The sequence below is a fragment of the Cimex lectularius genome, unplaced genomic scaffold (assembly GCF_000648675.2).
Source record: "Cimex lectularius strain Harlan isolate CLEC.00 unplaced genomic scaffold, Clec_2.1 scaffold60, whole genome shotgun sequence".
Taxonomy (NCBI): Eukaryota; Metazoa; Arthropoda; class Insecta; order Hemiptera; family Cimicidae; genus Cimex; species Cimex lectularius.
Window position 1 is genome coordinate 593,896 of NW_019392643.1, and position 15,144 is coordinate 609,039.

At 34.0% G+C, this 15,144-nt stretch overlaps 1 protein-coding gene across 1 annotated transcript in view; it reads left to right on the top strand.

The window, feature by feature from the left end:
• Nucleotides 1-10,623, top strand: part of LOC106661252 (receptor-type tyrosine-protein phosphatase kappa) — a 77,427-nt gene extending 66,804 nt beyond the window's left edge. The window contains exons 3-16 of the mRNA XM_014384533.2: nt 578-665; nt 736-812; nt 1,992-2,126; nt 3,187-3,324; nt 3,733-3,890; nt 3,953-4,088; nt 4,247-4,396; nt 5,981-6,080; nt 6,153-6,229; nt 6,293-6,424; nt 6,518-6,646; nt 6,713-6,900; nt 6,998-7,133; nt 9,459-10,623. Coding sequence (XP_014240019.1) covers nt 578-665; nt 736-812; nt 1,992-2,126; nt 3,187-3,324; nt 3,733-3,890; nt 3,953-4,088; nt 4,247-4,396; nt 5,981-6,080; nt 6,153-6,229; nt 6,293-6,424; nt 6,518-6,646; nt 6,713-6,900; nt 6,998-7,133; nt 9,459-9,539 — 1,725 coding nt within the window. The 3' untranslated portion in view covers nt 9,540-10,623. The remainder of the gene's footprint in view (nt 1-577; nt 666-735; nt 813-1,991; nt 2,127-3,186; nt 3,325-3,732; nt 3,891-3,952; nt 4,089-4,246; nt 4,397-5,980; nt 6,081-6,152; nt 6,230-6,292; nt 6,425-6,517; nt 6,647-6,712; nt 6,901-6,997; nt 7,134-9,458) is intronic.
• The last annotated feature ends 4,521 nt before the right edge of the window (nt 10,624-15,144 follow it).

Consider the following 15,144-nt stretch of genomic DNA (forward strand, 5'->3'; position numbering starts at 1 on the left):
AAAGTTGCAAGACCCAACTTTAACTTAATAAAAAAAGCACAGCAAAAAGAAAAATTCAGTGTAAAAATCAAACAAAGTACATAAAAATGAGGCATTGAACATAGCGAACAACCAAAGCAGAAAATTATGTTGAATTTTTGTTGTTTTTTTATTAGGTGAAAATTGGATTTTAGAACTTTTGTATTGTAGTTCTTTGGTTTGTTTTTTCTGTGTTTAGTGTTTATATTTTTTTGCCCAATTTTTCTGCTTTGGTTGTTCACTATGTTTACTGTCTCTTTTTATGTGAGTTCAGGAGAAAAAGTTGAATTACTAGAAAACTCCACTACCCCTTACTCACACCGTCACTTTTTTCCATATATCATATAATTTCTGCATTTTAGTTCTAATCCGTTGAATTCATTTATGTGAATTTCATTGTTGGATCTGAGCCTTCAGATTATTCAACTGTGCATTTTTCTTTTCTTTCTAATTGGCATTATCCCTAATATTTCAATTTAAAAAAAAAAATTGTGTTTTCTTTAAAAATGGCATATTATAGAGAAAAGTCCACACAAATTTGATTTCTGTTTATTTTCAGACGGCAGTAAAAGTGGAAACCCACTCGTGCAGACATGCTTCCAAAGTAGCGAATAAATTAAAAAATCAAAATCCAAAATGCATTCCTTGTAAGTAAAATTTACAAAGTTGCTAACGTATTGTATATTTACAATTTCATTTTGATTCAATCTTTTTCAGATGACTACAATCGAGTTGTTCTGGATGCTGTACATGACGTTCCAGATTCTGATTATATTAATGCTTCTTATGTAGATGTAAGAAAAGAATAAGTAAAATTTGATTTTGATTAGCAAACATCACTTTTCATAGTACAGGAGGGAAAGTTAGGCAAATTTAAAAAACAAAAATAAATATAATATTAAATATATTATTTATTATATACTATTACTATATACATTATTAATAGTACTATATTAATACTATTAAATATATTAATAAATATATTATTTATGCTACTGCAATGTTGGGTTGAAAGAGCTGAATTACACCCCCAGCATCTTTGGACTGGTTCCAATTATCTGCCAGGCTGAGGAATATCTTACAATTCAACTGTATGCAAAGGAGTTGATAAAGAAGTGCATGGATTTACATACTTTTGAACAGTCAGGCATCTATGAAGGCATCTATGCCTTAAATTTCCCTCTCACAAGGCCTTAAGGTGGATTTCGGGACATGAAGATAAAACAGGGAAACAAACAGGCTGACAAATTCCCAAAAACCTCACACCCTTTGGTCCAAAACCACAAATCAACATGCTAAACCACCGAACAAATGAGGATTTAAATGACTACAAATTTGTCGTTTCTTGGTATTGCAGTGGTCTCAAGTATTTACATCTGGGTGAGGCTGTGAATACCATTGCTTTGGTTTGTTGGAAATTAGATTTTTTTTTAAATCAGACAAACTTATAAAAAATAGTAGTAGTCAACACATTACCTTTGGGGATCTCTATAATAAAAAGTATCGATATAAAATTGTAAACTATTTAAATGGCTACAACTAAGGACATTTTTATTACACAGCATTATTACATATTTTGCTTGGCTAAATGTTCTTCTACATGATGTTTTTTGAATTACATTTAGTATCTAAAAATGTTGGTTGATAGCAGGATTGATTATATATTTTGGCATTGAAATAATAAAGATTATTGGACATAATTTTATACCAGATAAGGATGAATGGGCATCCCATTCATATATGCCGTGGTAATGGTCTTAGGTTTAAAGCCAGGTAGCTCATGGATTTTTAATTGAATAATATGGAGAAAATGTTGTAAAGTGGTTTGACCCTTTAATTAATAAAATTGACCCCTCTCCTCTTAATTACTTTTCATGCTAAATAATGAAATTTAATGCTGAATAGGATTTTAATACATAAATATGATTGGTTGGTAAGATAATAATTATTTTTCTTTTTTTTCTTTTTTTCAGAGTTTACTAACTCCAAATGCGTACATAGTTACTCAGGGACCAACGGAAACCACAGTGAGTGAGTTCTGGAGAATGATTTGGCAAGAAAAAGCAAGTTGTATCGTTATGCTCACAAAAACATTTGATTTCATCAAGGTATGAAAACAAACAATTAAACATGGTTTTATGTAGATTTTCTTTTTTTTTTTTTTTTTTTTTTTTTGGTTAACCAATTTAATTAAATAATAAAAACGCTTGGTCTGGAACCAAACCTATAGATTAAAATGTATAATTTTCTCTTTCTGAAGGGATTATTAATATTAATTTGCATAACAATAAATCATTTTCTAATTTTTCATAATTCTGTGTTTCTTTTGTGTAGGTTGAGAATGAATGTATTTATTAGCGTGAACATAGTGGGAGAGGGCTGGTGGTCGAATATTAAGTAGCACATTGACCCTCAGTTTGATTAGTTGATTCATGATTTTCAAACTGAAAATTCCAAAGGCAATGTCAGGGTTCGAACCAATAACCATCAATAACAAATATCAGAAACCTGAGGGAGTCTGTGCTGTTTCATCCTCGCTAAAGGACTGTCACCCTTCACTCCATATATAGAGCCACTCGATATAAGATTATGCCAATATTTGGGTCCCCCTGTTCTGACTTGTGGAGGAAACAGTGCTATTTTAATGTATANTATATATATAATCTTGTGTTTCATTGTGTAATGAATGTATTTATTAGCGTGAATGTGTAGTGTGAAAGGGCTGATGGTAGATTATTGAATACCCCATGGGCCCTCAATTACATTAGTTAAACACTAAGTGTAAAGAGTGCTGGCATATTGAGTACTCTGAGTGAATGGTGTGAAAATAGAAAAGAACTTATTTAAGAGTGAGTGAAAGTGTGAATGGGTTTAGGAACTTATTATGTTATGACCTAGCTGTTGATAACACACGGAGCCCTACCTCAGTGGCTGGACGGATAAGACTGAGGTCTGACCCTTGACTGACAACGTCCGAGGTGGGAGGGGGAATTTACTGTAAATTACAAAAGCTGCATGCGTGTGAAGATTTGAGCTTATACAAATCAATAATAGTTCACCCAATCTAAAAAATAATGACACTGATAATATGCTAATACTGAAATCAATATCATACGGCTTTTATTGAAATTGAATAAAATGCTTTAGTTTACGCAGCATATTTTGCAGGTTATGTGCATTCAATACTGGCCGTCAGCCAAAGTAAAAAGTGAAACGTACGGAGAGCTCAACATATCTGTGCTGCATGAAGAAGAATTGGCCAATTTTCACATAAGAACTATTAAAGTCATCAACAAATTGAATACGGTGAGATGGCATTTTTTAACAAAACCTTGATTAACCTTTAATTAATTATTATTTTTATTAAGATGAATAAAAACCATAAATAGGAGCGAAATGATTTCAAAACTTTGTACAGTTACTATTTTTTTTTTTTTTTTAACATGGTAAGAGTTGATGTAAGTGGACCATAATTTTTGTATACATTCAGTGGTAAAATTTATCATTTGTATCTAGGGAGCATAAAAAAATTGGTCGCCAGCTAAGAATTTCCCATAAGTTCTTATATTCAACTAACATTTATGCATTAAATAATTTCTAGTGGTGTAAAGCCGGTGCCATTAACCTTGCGATAAAACTAGACTTTGCATAATGGATTATGTGCTTATATATATTTCAAGAACATAAAAGCATTTACAGCTTTATGGACAATAGAGTGAAGAGGAGGAAAGGATACTGTTACAATTCCACTACACCGAGTGGCCCTGCCATACGTGCCCGTTCTCCAATGCGATTCTGGAATTCAGACGAAGAATGAGGGCCGTAGTGGGATCTCGGACAAAACAAGGAGGTCCAATCGTTGTCCACTGCAAGTATGCAAAAGCCATTCAGCACAAACAATTACATGTTTAATCTACTTAAAAATGTTTAATAGCGATGGAGGAGGACGGTCCGGTGTTTATCTAGCTATAGACGCCAACTTGGAACTGGCAGAAGAAGAAGATTGTTTCGACGTTTTCGGATATTTGAAAATGTTGAGACAATCTAGAAAAGGAATGATAGAAACTCTTGTAAGTTAATCTCTTAACTTTATAATTTTGCATTTATTTATACAAAAATTAATAAAAGCAATTAAGCAGTGAATATATATGTCTTCCAGATTTTTTTTGATCCAACTCTTATCGTCATAATTTTTGAAAATATTAAATCAAAACATTTTGTATTCTAGGATCAATATAAGTTTGTGTATGATACGCTAGAAGAATTTATCGTTTGTGGTATCACATGGTTTCCGGTGAAAGAACTGTCTCAACGTCTCAAACAGAAGTCGTTGAAAAATGCTACTACAAAAATGAACGAATATCAAAGAGAATACCAGGTATGTTTTTAAAAAACTCGCATAAAATATACATTAAATTCAATCAAATAGCACAAATTAAACTGTCTGGAACGTAAAGGAATAAGATAAGAGTAGGAGCCAGCCTCTTTTCGACCTATGCACTAGACTAGTTTTGGTCTATTGTGCACCTTCATTGTTGTCTAGAGCTCCTCAAGGACAATCTTTTTAAAAGGATTGAACACCGTACTCACTCCACCATTCATCATTTCTACTCCTCAACGACTTCGATGTGTATTCTTCAGGCCTGGGCTTTTCCTCTCCCGGGGGAATCTCAGCTTACATAAGCCTTCGAGCCAACATAGGACATGTTCCACGGTCTCTTCCTCTTTCTTACAATGCCCGCAATGTTTCTGCTCTATATGGCTGTTCTCCAAATCTATATGGCTCCGGAGTCTGCAGTGCCCAGTTACAATCCTACTATCTAGTCCTGATACGTCCTAGGTTAGTAGGCAGTAGTTTTGCCATTAGTTTCTGCAATGGTCCTTGATGAACTTTTCACATTCTTCCAGGGATACATTCCCATTGAAGGGAGGTCTTATTTTTAATCGATCGTCTGACAGATCTACGTTTTTGGCAGTTTGCTATGCTACAAAAGTGTTCAGCGCCAATAGGTGTCATTGAACTTTCCTTGGCTAATTTATCAGCTTCTTTGTTGCCCCTCTGCTCTGTGTGACCTGGTACCCAGACAACGGTAATTTTGTTTTTTATATAATTTTGTAGATGACCCATAGCCTTAGCAAAATCAGTATGGCCAATAAGCCTAACATCCTTAGCGCAGAAGTCAATAGAGATAATTAGTCAAGAGTTATGGTAGTGCAGGTGAGCCAAACCATTGAGGAAAGAGAAATAGCACTATGCATGAGTATAGGGGTTGCTTTAGATAACACCTCACATGATTCCATTGAGGCAGCAGCGAGAAAAAGAAAGGATTTGATAATAATATCACAATAATGTCCCCATACTATCGCCACTCTTGTTGGTGGTACATGACTTGATGAATAGGTTTGGAAATAAAGAAGGGTCACTGCAGATTAGATTTTTTAGGTCACAGTTGACAAAAAGAGACAAAACAGTTTATAGGTCAACTGTTACTCCAAGATAAAAAGACTCAATTACAAGGATGTACCCAAGGTTGTATACTATCTCCACTCTTTTTGGTGGTGCATGACCTGATGAACAAGTTTGAAAATAAAGAAGGGTCATCTTTTAGGTCGCAGTGAAAAAAAATGAAGACTATAGGTCACCTTCTATAGACTATAGGTCTATACATAGTTGAAAGCTTGACGAAAGAACTGAAGAAAACTTGTTTTCTTTTAAATTTTTTAATGTAATAAAGTTTTTTAATGCAACAATAATGTTAAAATCTGATATCAATTATATCTAAACATGATTTGTCATAATCTTAGTATTAAAGATTGTTTTATTATGTCAGAAATTTTATAACTACCAGATTTAACTTAATATGTTGATGTTAAAATTAATATTATAAAAAACCCATTAAAATTCCATTATTTACTAACTTTGTTGATATATAAAAATTCACAATCGTATCATAATTTTCAGCTAATATGTAAACAAACTCCTAGGTTTACAATTGGAGATTGTGCAGGAGGTCATAGAGGGGATAACCGAGAAAAAAATCGTGATGTTCTTATTGTACCCCGTAAGAATATTTTTCTTTTTTTTACCATCTATTTGTTTTAATGTATAAATTGAATAATAATTTCAATTTTAGCTGACAATTTTAGACCATACCTGACATCCTTTCAAGGGAACAGTTTTACCGATTACATAAATGCTGTGTTTGTGGATGTTAGTAATGATTTTTTTTTTTTTGTTTGTTTGTTTTTTGTTACAAATTATTATTGTTTTAAGGGTTACACAAAACCTCGTGAGTACATTGTTACAGAGTGGCCCTTGAAACATACTCCAGGAGAATTTTGGTCACTTGTTTATGACTACGAGTGCTCTGCAGTAGTCGTCCTCTGCATTCCTCCACACGGATCAGTAAATATTAAAAAAAGTTTATCATTGTTTACAACATATAACAATAATATAAATTAATTGATATTTTTTAATTTAATGTAATATACCTTTCAGCAACACTACCAAGCTTTCTGGCCAGAAGGTCGTCATTCCAAGAAATATGGGCCAGTGTTTACAATAGACCACATATCTCACAACCACTATACCAATATAAAAACATGGTTGTTGAGAATAAACAAAAAGGTAAAGGTTTTTAAATATTCAAAATATAATGGGACAATAATGTACAATTTTTTAAACCAATTTTAGATAGTATCGCTTACTGAACTTATGGCTGGTGTGAAAGCTCCCCCGAGAACGGTCCAGTTATTTCAACTTACATGTTGGCCCATGGGTCACAGAGTGCCAACGTCGACAAATTCTCTTGTTGAGTTAATGAACATGGTGGAAAGATGGAGGCAGAGGACAGATTACGGGCCTGTTGTAGTTGTTTCGCCGTAAGAAAAATTGAACAAAATTTTTGAGTCACAAACCATAACTAATAGACTTACAAATGGCAATAATTATGGATATAATTAAATTTCGCCATTTTAGAGATGGCACTGGAAGGTGTGGAGTATACTGTGCAGCTAATGCTTGCATCGAGCAAGTGATACAACATGGAGAAGTTGATATTTTCCAAGCAGTTAAAGCAGTCCGCAGGCATAGACCTCAACTGATTGAAAACATGGTTAGCTATAAATCTTCAACAATTCTTCTGAGAGGGTGGTTGAAATAAACCCACAATTAGATTAGTTATATAATATGTGTAAAGGGTGATTGAGAGATATACTCCACCACCCTACTTGAGTGGTATGTTAATAGGAAAGAATATGTATATTTAAGAATGAGTGAGATATTAGGTTTAATGCTCCTGGAGCTAAATTTCAGCTTTCATTTTGGAAATTACCAGGTAACCAGAAAAGTTCGTGCAGGTTTAATGGGTTTAGAAATATTTTATTCAGAGGAAAAAGTCTCAATCAACATTTATACTCAGAAGGCTCACAAACGGTCATTTATGGTTAGGGAGGACGCCTCTATCTTTGCCATGTGTGGAGAGCTGGTTACAGTGAAGCATATTCTGACAACCTGTAAAGCATATGAAGACAACAAAAAAAGTTTTAATATACCATACCATCTTCCAGAAATTCTGGGTTATAACTCCAATACGATTGATACCTTAATGGAATTTTTGAAGAAAACCAATCTATTTCCAAAAATATAAAACAGACGACCAAAAAAATTAGCATAAGTGTATTCATGTTAATACAATGAAAAATGGCTAGCTTGAGGGTGGCATAGGATAGGCATAGCTCCTGGATTGGGGAGGTCTTGAGCTGGATGGTGCACGCTCCTATGGATCCTCGGGCCATAATAAATCCCCGGATTGGGGAAGGATGTAGATAGTGGCAATGCATGCACATCCTTCTCAACAATCTGAATAGGTAAGGATACAATAATTGAAAAGAAAAGGTGACCTGGGATGTGCACTACTGTTGGGCCTTGTTTTCACCCGGCCAGTGTGTTCCTTGCATCCGTGCCTCATTACCCACGTACCATATAACCTAACCTCTATCAAGGTAGAAAATAACTCACATAGTGGTTGATCGCCTTAATAATAATTTTAAAAATATTTAAAAATCTCCCAACAAGATACTGGGTCTAGTTATAAAATTCTTATAAAAGTTTGGGCACTTACAGAATAAATTCAGCTCATTTTCCAGCTATTGGCAATTATCGAACTCTCAATTGGCCACATCCATTCCTCATGAACACACCGTTGTTAAGAATAGGTGAGTTAGATGTGACTAGGTCTGTAGAGTAGAGAGGTTGTGGAAGGACTTGCCAGCCAAGCTTCATTATCACCTCCTTTGCCATTCTGGCTCTATAAGTTCTTGCATTGTCTTGATGAAAAATTACACCTTTTCTCTTGAGAGTAGGTTGTTTCTGGGCCAGGGCAAGAAATATTTTGCAAAGGCTTGCGTAGATTTCTGTGGTGATGATTCATAGAGCTCAGTACCTAACATACTCCACCAAACACAAAGCATCACCTTTTGTCGGTGAATATTTGGTTTCCACATCAATTAGACAGCAGAATGACCTCCTGGTGTTACTGTACAGGATCCATTTTTCGTTGTATGTGACAATCCAGTCAAAAATGTCTGCTTTGTGTTGTACATGCAATGAAAGGCAAATATTTAGACGCTGAAGCGTGTTGTCAGACAATGGTATGCACTGTCCCATGAATTCAATAATGCTTGTGTCTAGTGGTCTGTGCTTGAAAAATAAGATTACCTCTGTTTTTATCTGATTTGTATTAAAGCTTCCATATCTCAAAGTGTGTTGCTATTTTAGCCATAGCCATGATTTATTGTACTTCCAAGACGTCAGTAAAGCCAGGTCGTCGGCATATAGTGCAAATTTTGCAGGATATCATAGAATATAATGAACAGCATGGACTATGATGTCAAAGTTATGAAGCACTGAAGAGACACAAATCACATATTTCTTTTTGAGTGAGGTTTAGGTGTTGTTGGTGTTATGTGGAAATAATGGTGACAATAGGTGTCAAGCATTTGAAACAATTTAAGGTCAATTCTGATGATGTACGTTTCACAGACTTCAAAAGGCACTAGTGGCAATTCCACTGGTCATTTGCAGACTCATAGACAACACTAATCAGTGTCTTGTTCCACCATCCGGTTGAGCTTAATATTTTCAAAATTTGATTACAAGGGATGGGGAAGCCAACACAGAGTTCTGACAAATAATAGTCCAAGATCAAAGGCAAAATTGGAAATCAATGGGGCATCATTAATATAAAGAGAAAAAGCTAATGGTCACATTTCAGCTAAAGGTACAGCAAGGAAAGTTTGCATAAATTCTTCAAGCAAGGTCAAATCTTACAAAATGATTTTTATTTTTTATATGTTCCCCCCCTTAAATTTATAATTTCTTTTAATAATCCTTCATTCTTTATTTGTTGCATTCTAACCCATAAAATTTTAATTTTCAGACTGAATACAAATATTGCTATGATCTGGTTCTGCATTACGTCCTGCATTATCTCAACAAAGACTTGAAGGAAAAGAAATAATCTTCAATACCAAGAAGATGTTGGAATCATAATTTATGCCGTTCAGTCGAAAGGATCGTCGTCCAGGGATTGTACTGAACATATGGACGATTGTGGAAAAAAACGGAGACAAAGATTTAGAGATTTCTCTGTCAACTTTTGAGCAGGGAAATGTATCGTCATCGCAATAATTGTGATTTTGTGGAAGTTTTTTTTTCTTGCGTTTGCCTAAAATTGGTATAAAACGTGATTTTGAACATGCTAGGCACTGGAGACTCACATAATCTTTAAAAAAAAAAAACTATTTTATTTCTTAGAAATAAATGGGAATATGCTTCATAAAATAAAATTTAAAAATGTACTCAAAGAATTTTGTTTTTAAACTGGTAATGCTCCATTTAAAATGAAAGCATTACATAGTAACAGAATATTTTTAATTTAAAAGAAAGATATTTTATTTGATAGTTTATTTTTAGTTTTACATAAGTTATAATTGGTTGAAATTCCTAGAAGAAAAGCATAACTGTCCAGTGTGTTGCTTCACACAAACGCACAAAATACAAAACAGAAGAAAATTACATTTGTTTGTACAAAATTGTCATTTGTTTCATGACATTTGACTTATATTTAATTCAAAATAAAAGTTAATGGGCACAATTTAAAGAACCAATTGTGATTTTTCTTATTATTATGTATCTATAAAGTAACGGAGTGATGGAACAAAATTGGATTTTTTTCTCATAAAAGTATCGAATGTCAAGAAAAAATTGATAACTATTTCAGAAAGAGTGGCTGTTGATTATATTTAGAAATTATTAAATCCTCCCCTAAATAATTGACATATTATCAATATTTCCCAAATTTATAATATGAAATTTTTCAAGTTTTGATCTATATTATGTTTTTGTATTTTAACTTTCTTATAGCAAAGGTCTTACCCAGTGGAAATTGCTACTGCAATGTTTTAGATGTTTATTTTTGAATATTACATACATGGACTGTTTTGTTGTTGAACAACAGTTTTTGGGTTAACAAATTGATTACATATTTGGTTGGTTTTTTTTACAATAAAATTAAGATACTTGTTTTAGCCCAAAAAAAAGAAACACATCACTTTTAAAGTATTAAAGTTACAAACTTTGATTAAACAAAATTAAATTCTTGAAAAAACAAAACAAAATAGAAATTTTTAAAAAATCTGTTTACATTAACAAACATGTTGAATTGTTTTCAGTTCTACAAGCGTGTTTTTCACCTATTTCCACCAATTCCGGTTTACATAACCTCTATCTATATCCCTCGTCGACCTCCATTTGATTCTAATAGTTTCTTTATCTTAAAATCTGTAAAGCTAATTAAGATATGTCTTCATATTATCCTTCCTGTTCTCTCATATCTATAATTTTTCGTGCGGCCTACAACCAACCAAGTTTCCAATGGTCCAATCTCGTTATTTCCATGAGACCTTATGCTCTGTTCCTGACCCTAAGTCCAAGTGGAACCTCCTGCATACTCTCAATTTCTTGTTCATCCCAAGCCCTTCTCATATTCCCAGCTTCACCTTGTATTAAACTCATAAACTTCTGGTCCACATAACCTTTATCTCTAACAGCTTCTTTTTCTAAGATATTCACCTGACGCCATAGTAAAATTCCTACTGAGGTGCCATAGCTAATTAAAGCGTGTATTCTTAGTGTACTTTCTGTTTGCCTTAATTAATCTTAACTTTTAATTGTTAATTACAGAACTCAATATTTTCTAAAGCTTGGAAGCAAGCTATTGCAAAACCTCATAATAAAATTCCTAATCTCATTTCCCTGAATGATATCCATCCAATATCCTCTCTAACTTTGCTAAACCTCTCGAAAAATTAGCCCATTTAGAAATGTCTACTTGCTTAGAGAAGAATCTCATTGCACCCCTCCAAAGTGATGTCCAGCCTGGTGTTTTGATAGAATCCGTCCTTCTTGATTTTTCTAAAGTCGTAGATCTTTCCATTCTCATTGTTAAACTTAAAACTATCTTTTTTCCACAGTGTCCTCTGCTGGTTCAATTTTTTTTCTTTTTGAACCATTCTCAAGTAGACTATGTTCAATAAGCCCAGTCTAACTTGTTCCTAATGATTTCATATTCATAAAATATTGCTTTCATTACCTTCATGCAGATGACTCCCAAATTCACCTACCGTTCCACTTACAAACAACAATTGTAAGAATTTAAGAGGACTTAAACTCAATTATCTCCTGAAAATCAAACCTTCAAAAGATCCAAGCTATTGTATTTAGATCCAACCCAACCTTTAGTCCTTTCAATTTTCTAATTGTCTCTTTCTAATTTACTTTTCATTACAGAGCATTTTCACTTTATATTTTAGTAATTGCGCATCTTTGTCTTATCAGACTGAATCTCTGTAAATATGTTTTATTCATAATTATTTATCTAGGGGGACTTCAAGTCAATTCAACATCATTACGAAAATTTTACAAAACTACAGGGAGCACTTAACATCTTTTGTTGTTTCGCTTTGTTTTACTTTATTTACAAGGTTTAAACAACTAAAAGTTAGTAGTAGAACGCTATTGGAAACTTTATTTTACTTGGATAAATAAAATTATTTTATTATGTGAATGAAACGGAATTATTCCTAAATACAATAGTAGCAACTTGAATTGTTCATATTAAACCCTTACTATTTTCTTTATGTAATATTTTTAATGTTACATGTAGTATAGTCTAACATCATGTATGATAAAAAGCTAGAATTGTTAAAAATCTAAATATTATTTTTATGTTTATATTTTTTTGTGTTTAGGGGAGGAGCTCGTTATAATTAGATCACTCTGCTTATAAATGGGTATTTCATTTAAAAATCGTATTAAAACCAAGCAGAAAATATATTTATATTTAAAGGTGATTGTGGTGACATTCAACATTGTCTTTTGTATGCATAAAATATCACATAAATAAATGAAAAATTATTTTAAGATTATCATGGAATATTTTGTACTTGATATTGAATTATTGCATGTTTATAAAATAAAGAGAATGAAACTCGAGGAAGGAATTAATTATTTAAAAATATCACCCTTCAATACCCACATTTCGAGTGCGCGACAACAAACTGAAGAATAAAAATGGGTCAGAGGCTCTCAGCTTTTTTTAAGCCTTCTTTATAACTGCGAGCAAATACTTTTGTTTTTGGTGTACCATTCAAAGAGCACATTATATCTTTTAAATGAGGAGCTAAAAATTGTGCATCTATGATATGACTCCAATCCATGATCATCATATCCAGGTTTGGTTCAAAAATTGCCATTTCCCAAGACATCACATATCAGTGTCATACAGGATTTCTCCTTATCTGACCTTTCACAGCTTTTATTGTTTTAACAGTTCTCACAGTTTTCCATCACCAAGATCCTGTCCTCAACACTTCCACTATGACCTTAGATGAACCGGTAGACCAACTAAACTTGCGGGTTTTTGACTTCACTGAAGAATGTTTTGGCTTTGTGCCATCTTCAGTGAGATGCTGTACACTACGGAACAAAGCTGGTTCTACTCATGTTCGTCAACTCGCAGATCCACACCCTCAATCAATATTATGCTTAAGGTAGTTAATCACTTTCTGAGGTGCCTCTTCACTTATTTCATTAGGTTGCTTGCATGTTGCCTTTCTAAATGGTTGTACTAATGCACAGTCTCAAAAAATATGTTTCAATGTGTCTGCTGAGAGATGGCGGAGATATTATTATATACTTATATTATTTTTATATTTTCCTCAGTTCCTGCCTGCTTTTTATTATTATTATTTCTTTCTCCATCCATTAGTTCAGCTCTGCTTTTAGCCTGTTAGGGTTGTGACGATTTGCAGTTATGATCCAAAGTTTGTCCCAGGTTTCCTAGTATGTCAGCCTGCCAGCCGTAACTCAGTCCATGAGGTTGCCTTTTAAAGTGGTATGTCTTAAGAACTTCAGTGCTGCTTGGGTGAGAATATGTGTATCTGTGCATCTTCCTCACTCAATCCGCCCACATCCCTTTCCACCTATGGTTAAACATCTAATTGTTTTTTATGTTTTGTCTTCTGCTCCCCTGGAGGTTCACAAGACTGATGTGACAGAACAACTGAGTTTAGCCATTCCCTCTTCATTTGTGCCTCCAACTCATGGAACTCTATCAGCCAACATCTCATTTCACCTATGCTTAAACATCTAAATTTTTTTTATCTTTGGCTCTCCTTGGAAGTCCATGGAGCTGATGTTCCTGAACATAGAACTACTGAGTTCGGCATTCATTCGTCATTTGTGCCTTCAACCCATGGAATTCCCTTCCTCACTCTATCAGCCAACATCCCATTTTACCTATGCTTAAACATCTAATTGTTTTGTAGGTTTTATATTTGGCTCCCCTTGGAGATCCATGGTGCTGATGTCCCTAAACCCAGACCTACGGAGTTCAGTCATTCCTTGCTTATCCATGCCTCTAACCGATCGAATTCCCATCCTCTCTCTATCAGCCGACTTTCCTTCTCACCTACACTTAACACCTAAATTTTTGTAGGTCATATATTGGGCTCCATCTGGAGGTCCATGGTACTGATGCCCCTAAACACAGACCTACTGAGTTCTAGAACGATTTAGTCGTTCCTTCCTTATCGTCTCCAACCCGTGGAATTCCTTTCCCCACTCTATCCTCCCCATTACCTCTTGTCTTAACGCCAAAGATTCTTAATTGTTCCTTGTCAGTTTGATTTCAGTTGTTGAGTATTTTTATTTTATATATATTTTTGTATCAGGCCTAAACCCTTGTAAATTAAATATTCGGGGTGACTTTAAATTCCAGGATAAAGTTTATTTTTCATTTTATTTCAAACAATGAACTCTGTAATCCATTCGGTTTCACGCCCGTTTTCTCGAGCTCTGGAAGTATATCTGGATTGGATTGTTTTGGTCGTGTGAATCATCAGGTGAACGTCCTTGGGAGGCAGGGGCCGAATGGAAAAAATAAAATAAAACAGATTAGATTATCAGCTTTGACAAAGTTTTCTCGGTTTTCTGATTCATTCAAATTGCGATTGTCCTAGAGTCTGTTGACTTTTTACAACCAATAAATTTTGAGCGTCTGTTGTAACATTGAGACCAATTGCACGTCAACCAAATCCGAAGGCTATTTGGAGAAAAAGATCCGCCTGTATTTTGGGCCCGATGTTTTTGTTGTTCTCCATTTTGAGATAACATTAACTTAAATCAAATCTTGGAGAACAAACGGACAAAACTATTTCAGGACGGGAGCATTGCAGAACCATTAAAGGCGACAATGACCCTGGCATCGGCCATTTTGACAGAAATATTTTTACACATTTAACCAGATAAAATTTTATTTGTAAATTGAATCGACATGTTTTTTCTTTCTTATAAACGCTGTTAAAATTAGGACAAATTATTGTACAATCCATCTCAGACTCATTTGAAAATAACTTGTCTTAACTTTTGCCCTCATTGTCCGAGGATCTCCTTGTCATTTCTTAACCGTCTGAACTTATTTTCGTTGACAAATGGCGCTAAGCCCGAAGGAAATGGGACAATGTTTTCAATCCTAGAATAGAGCCGTCACATAAAGCCGAGAC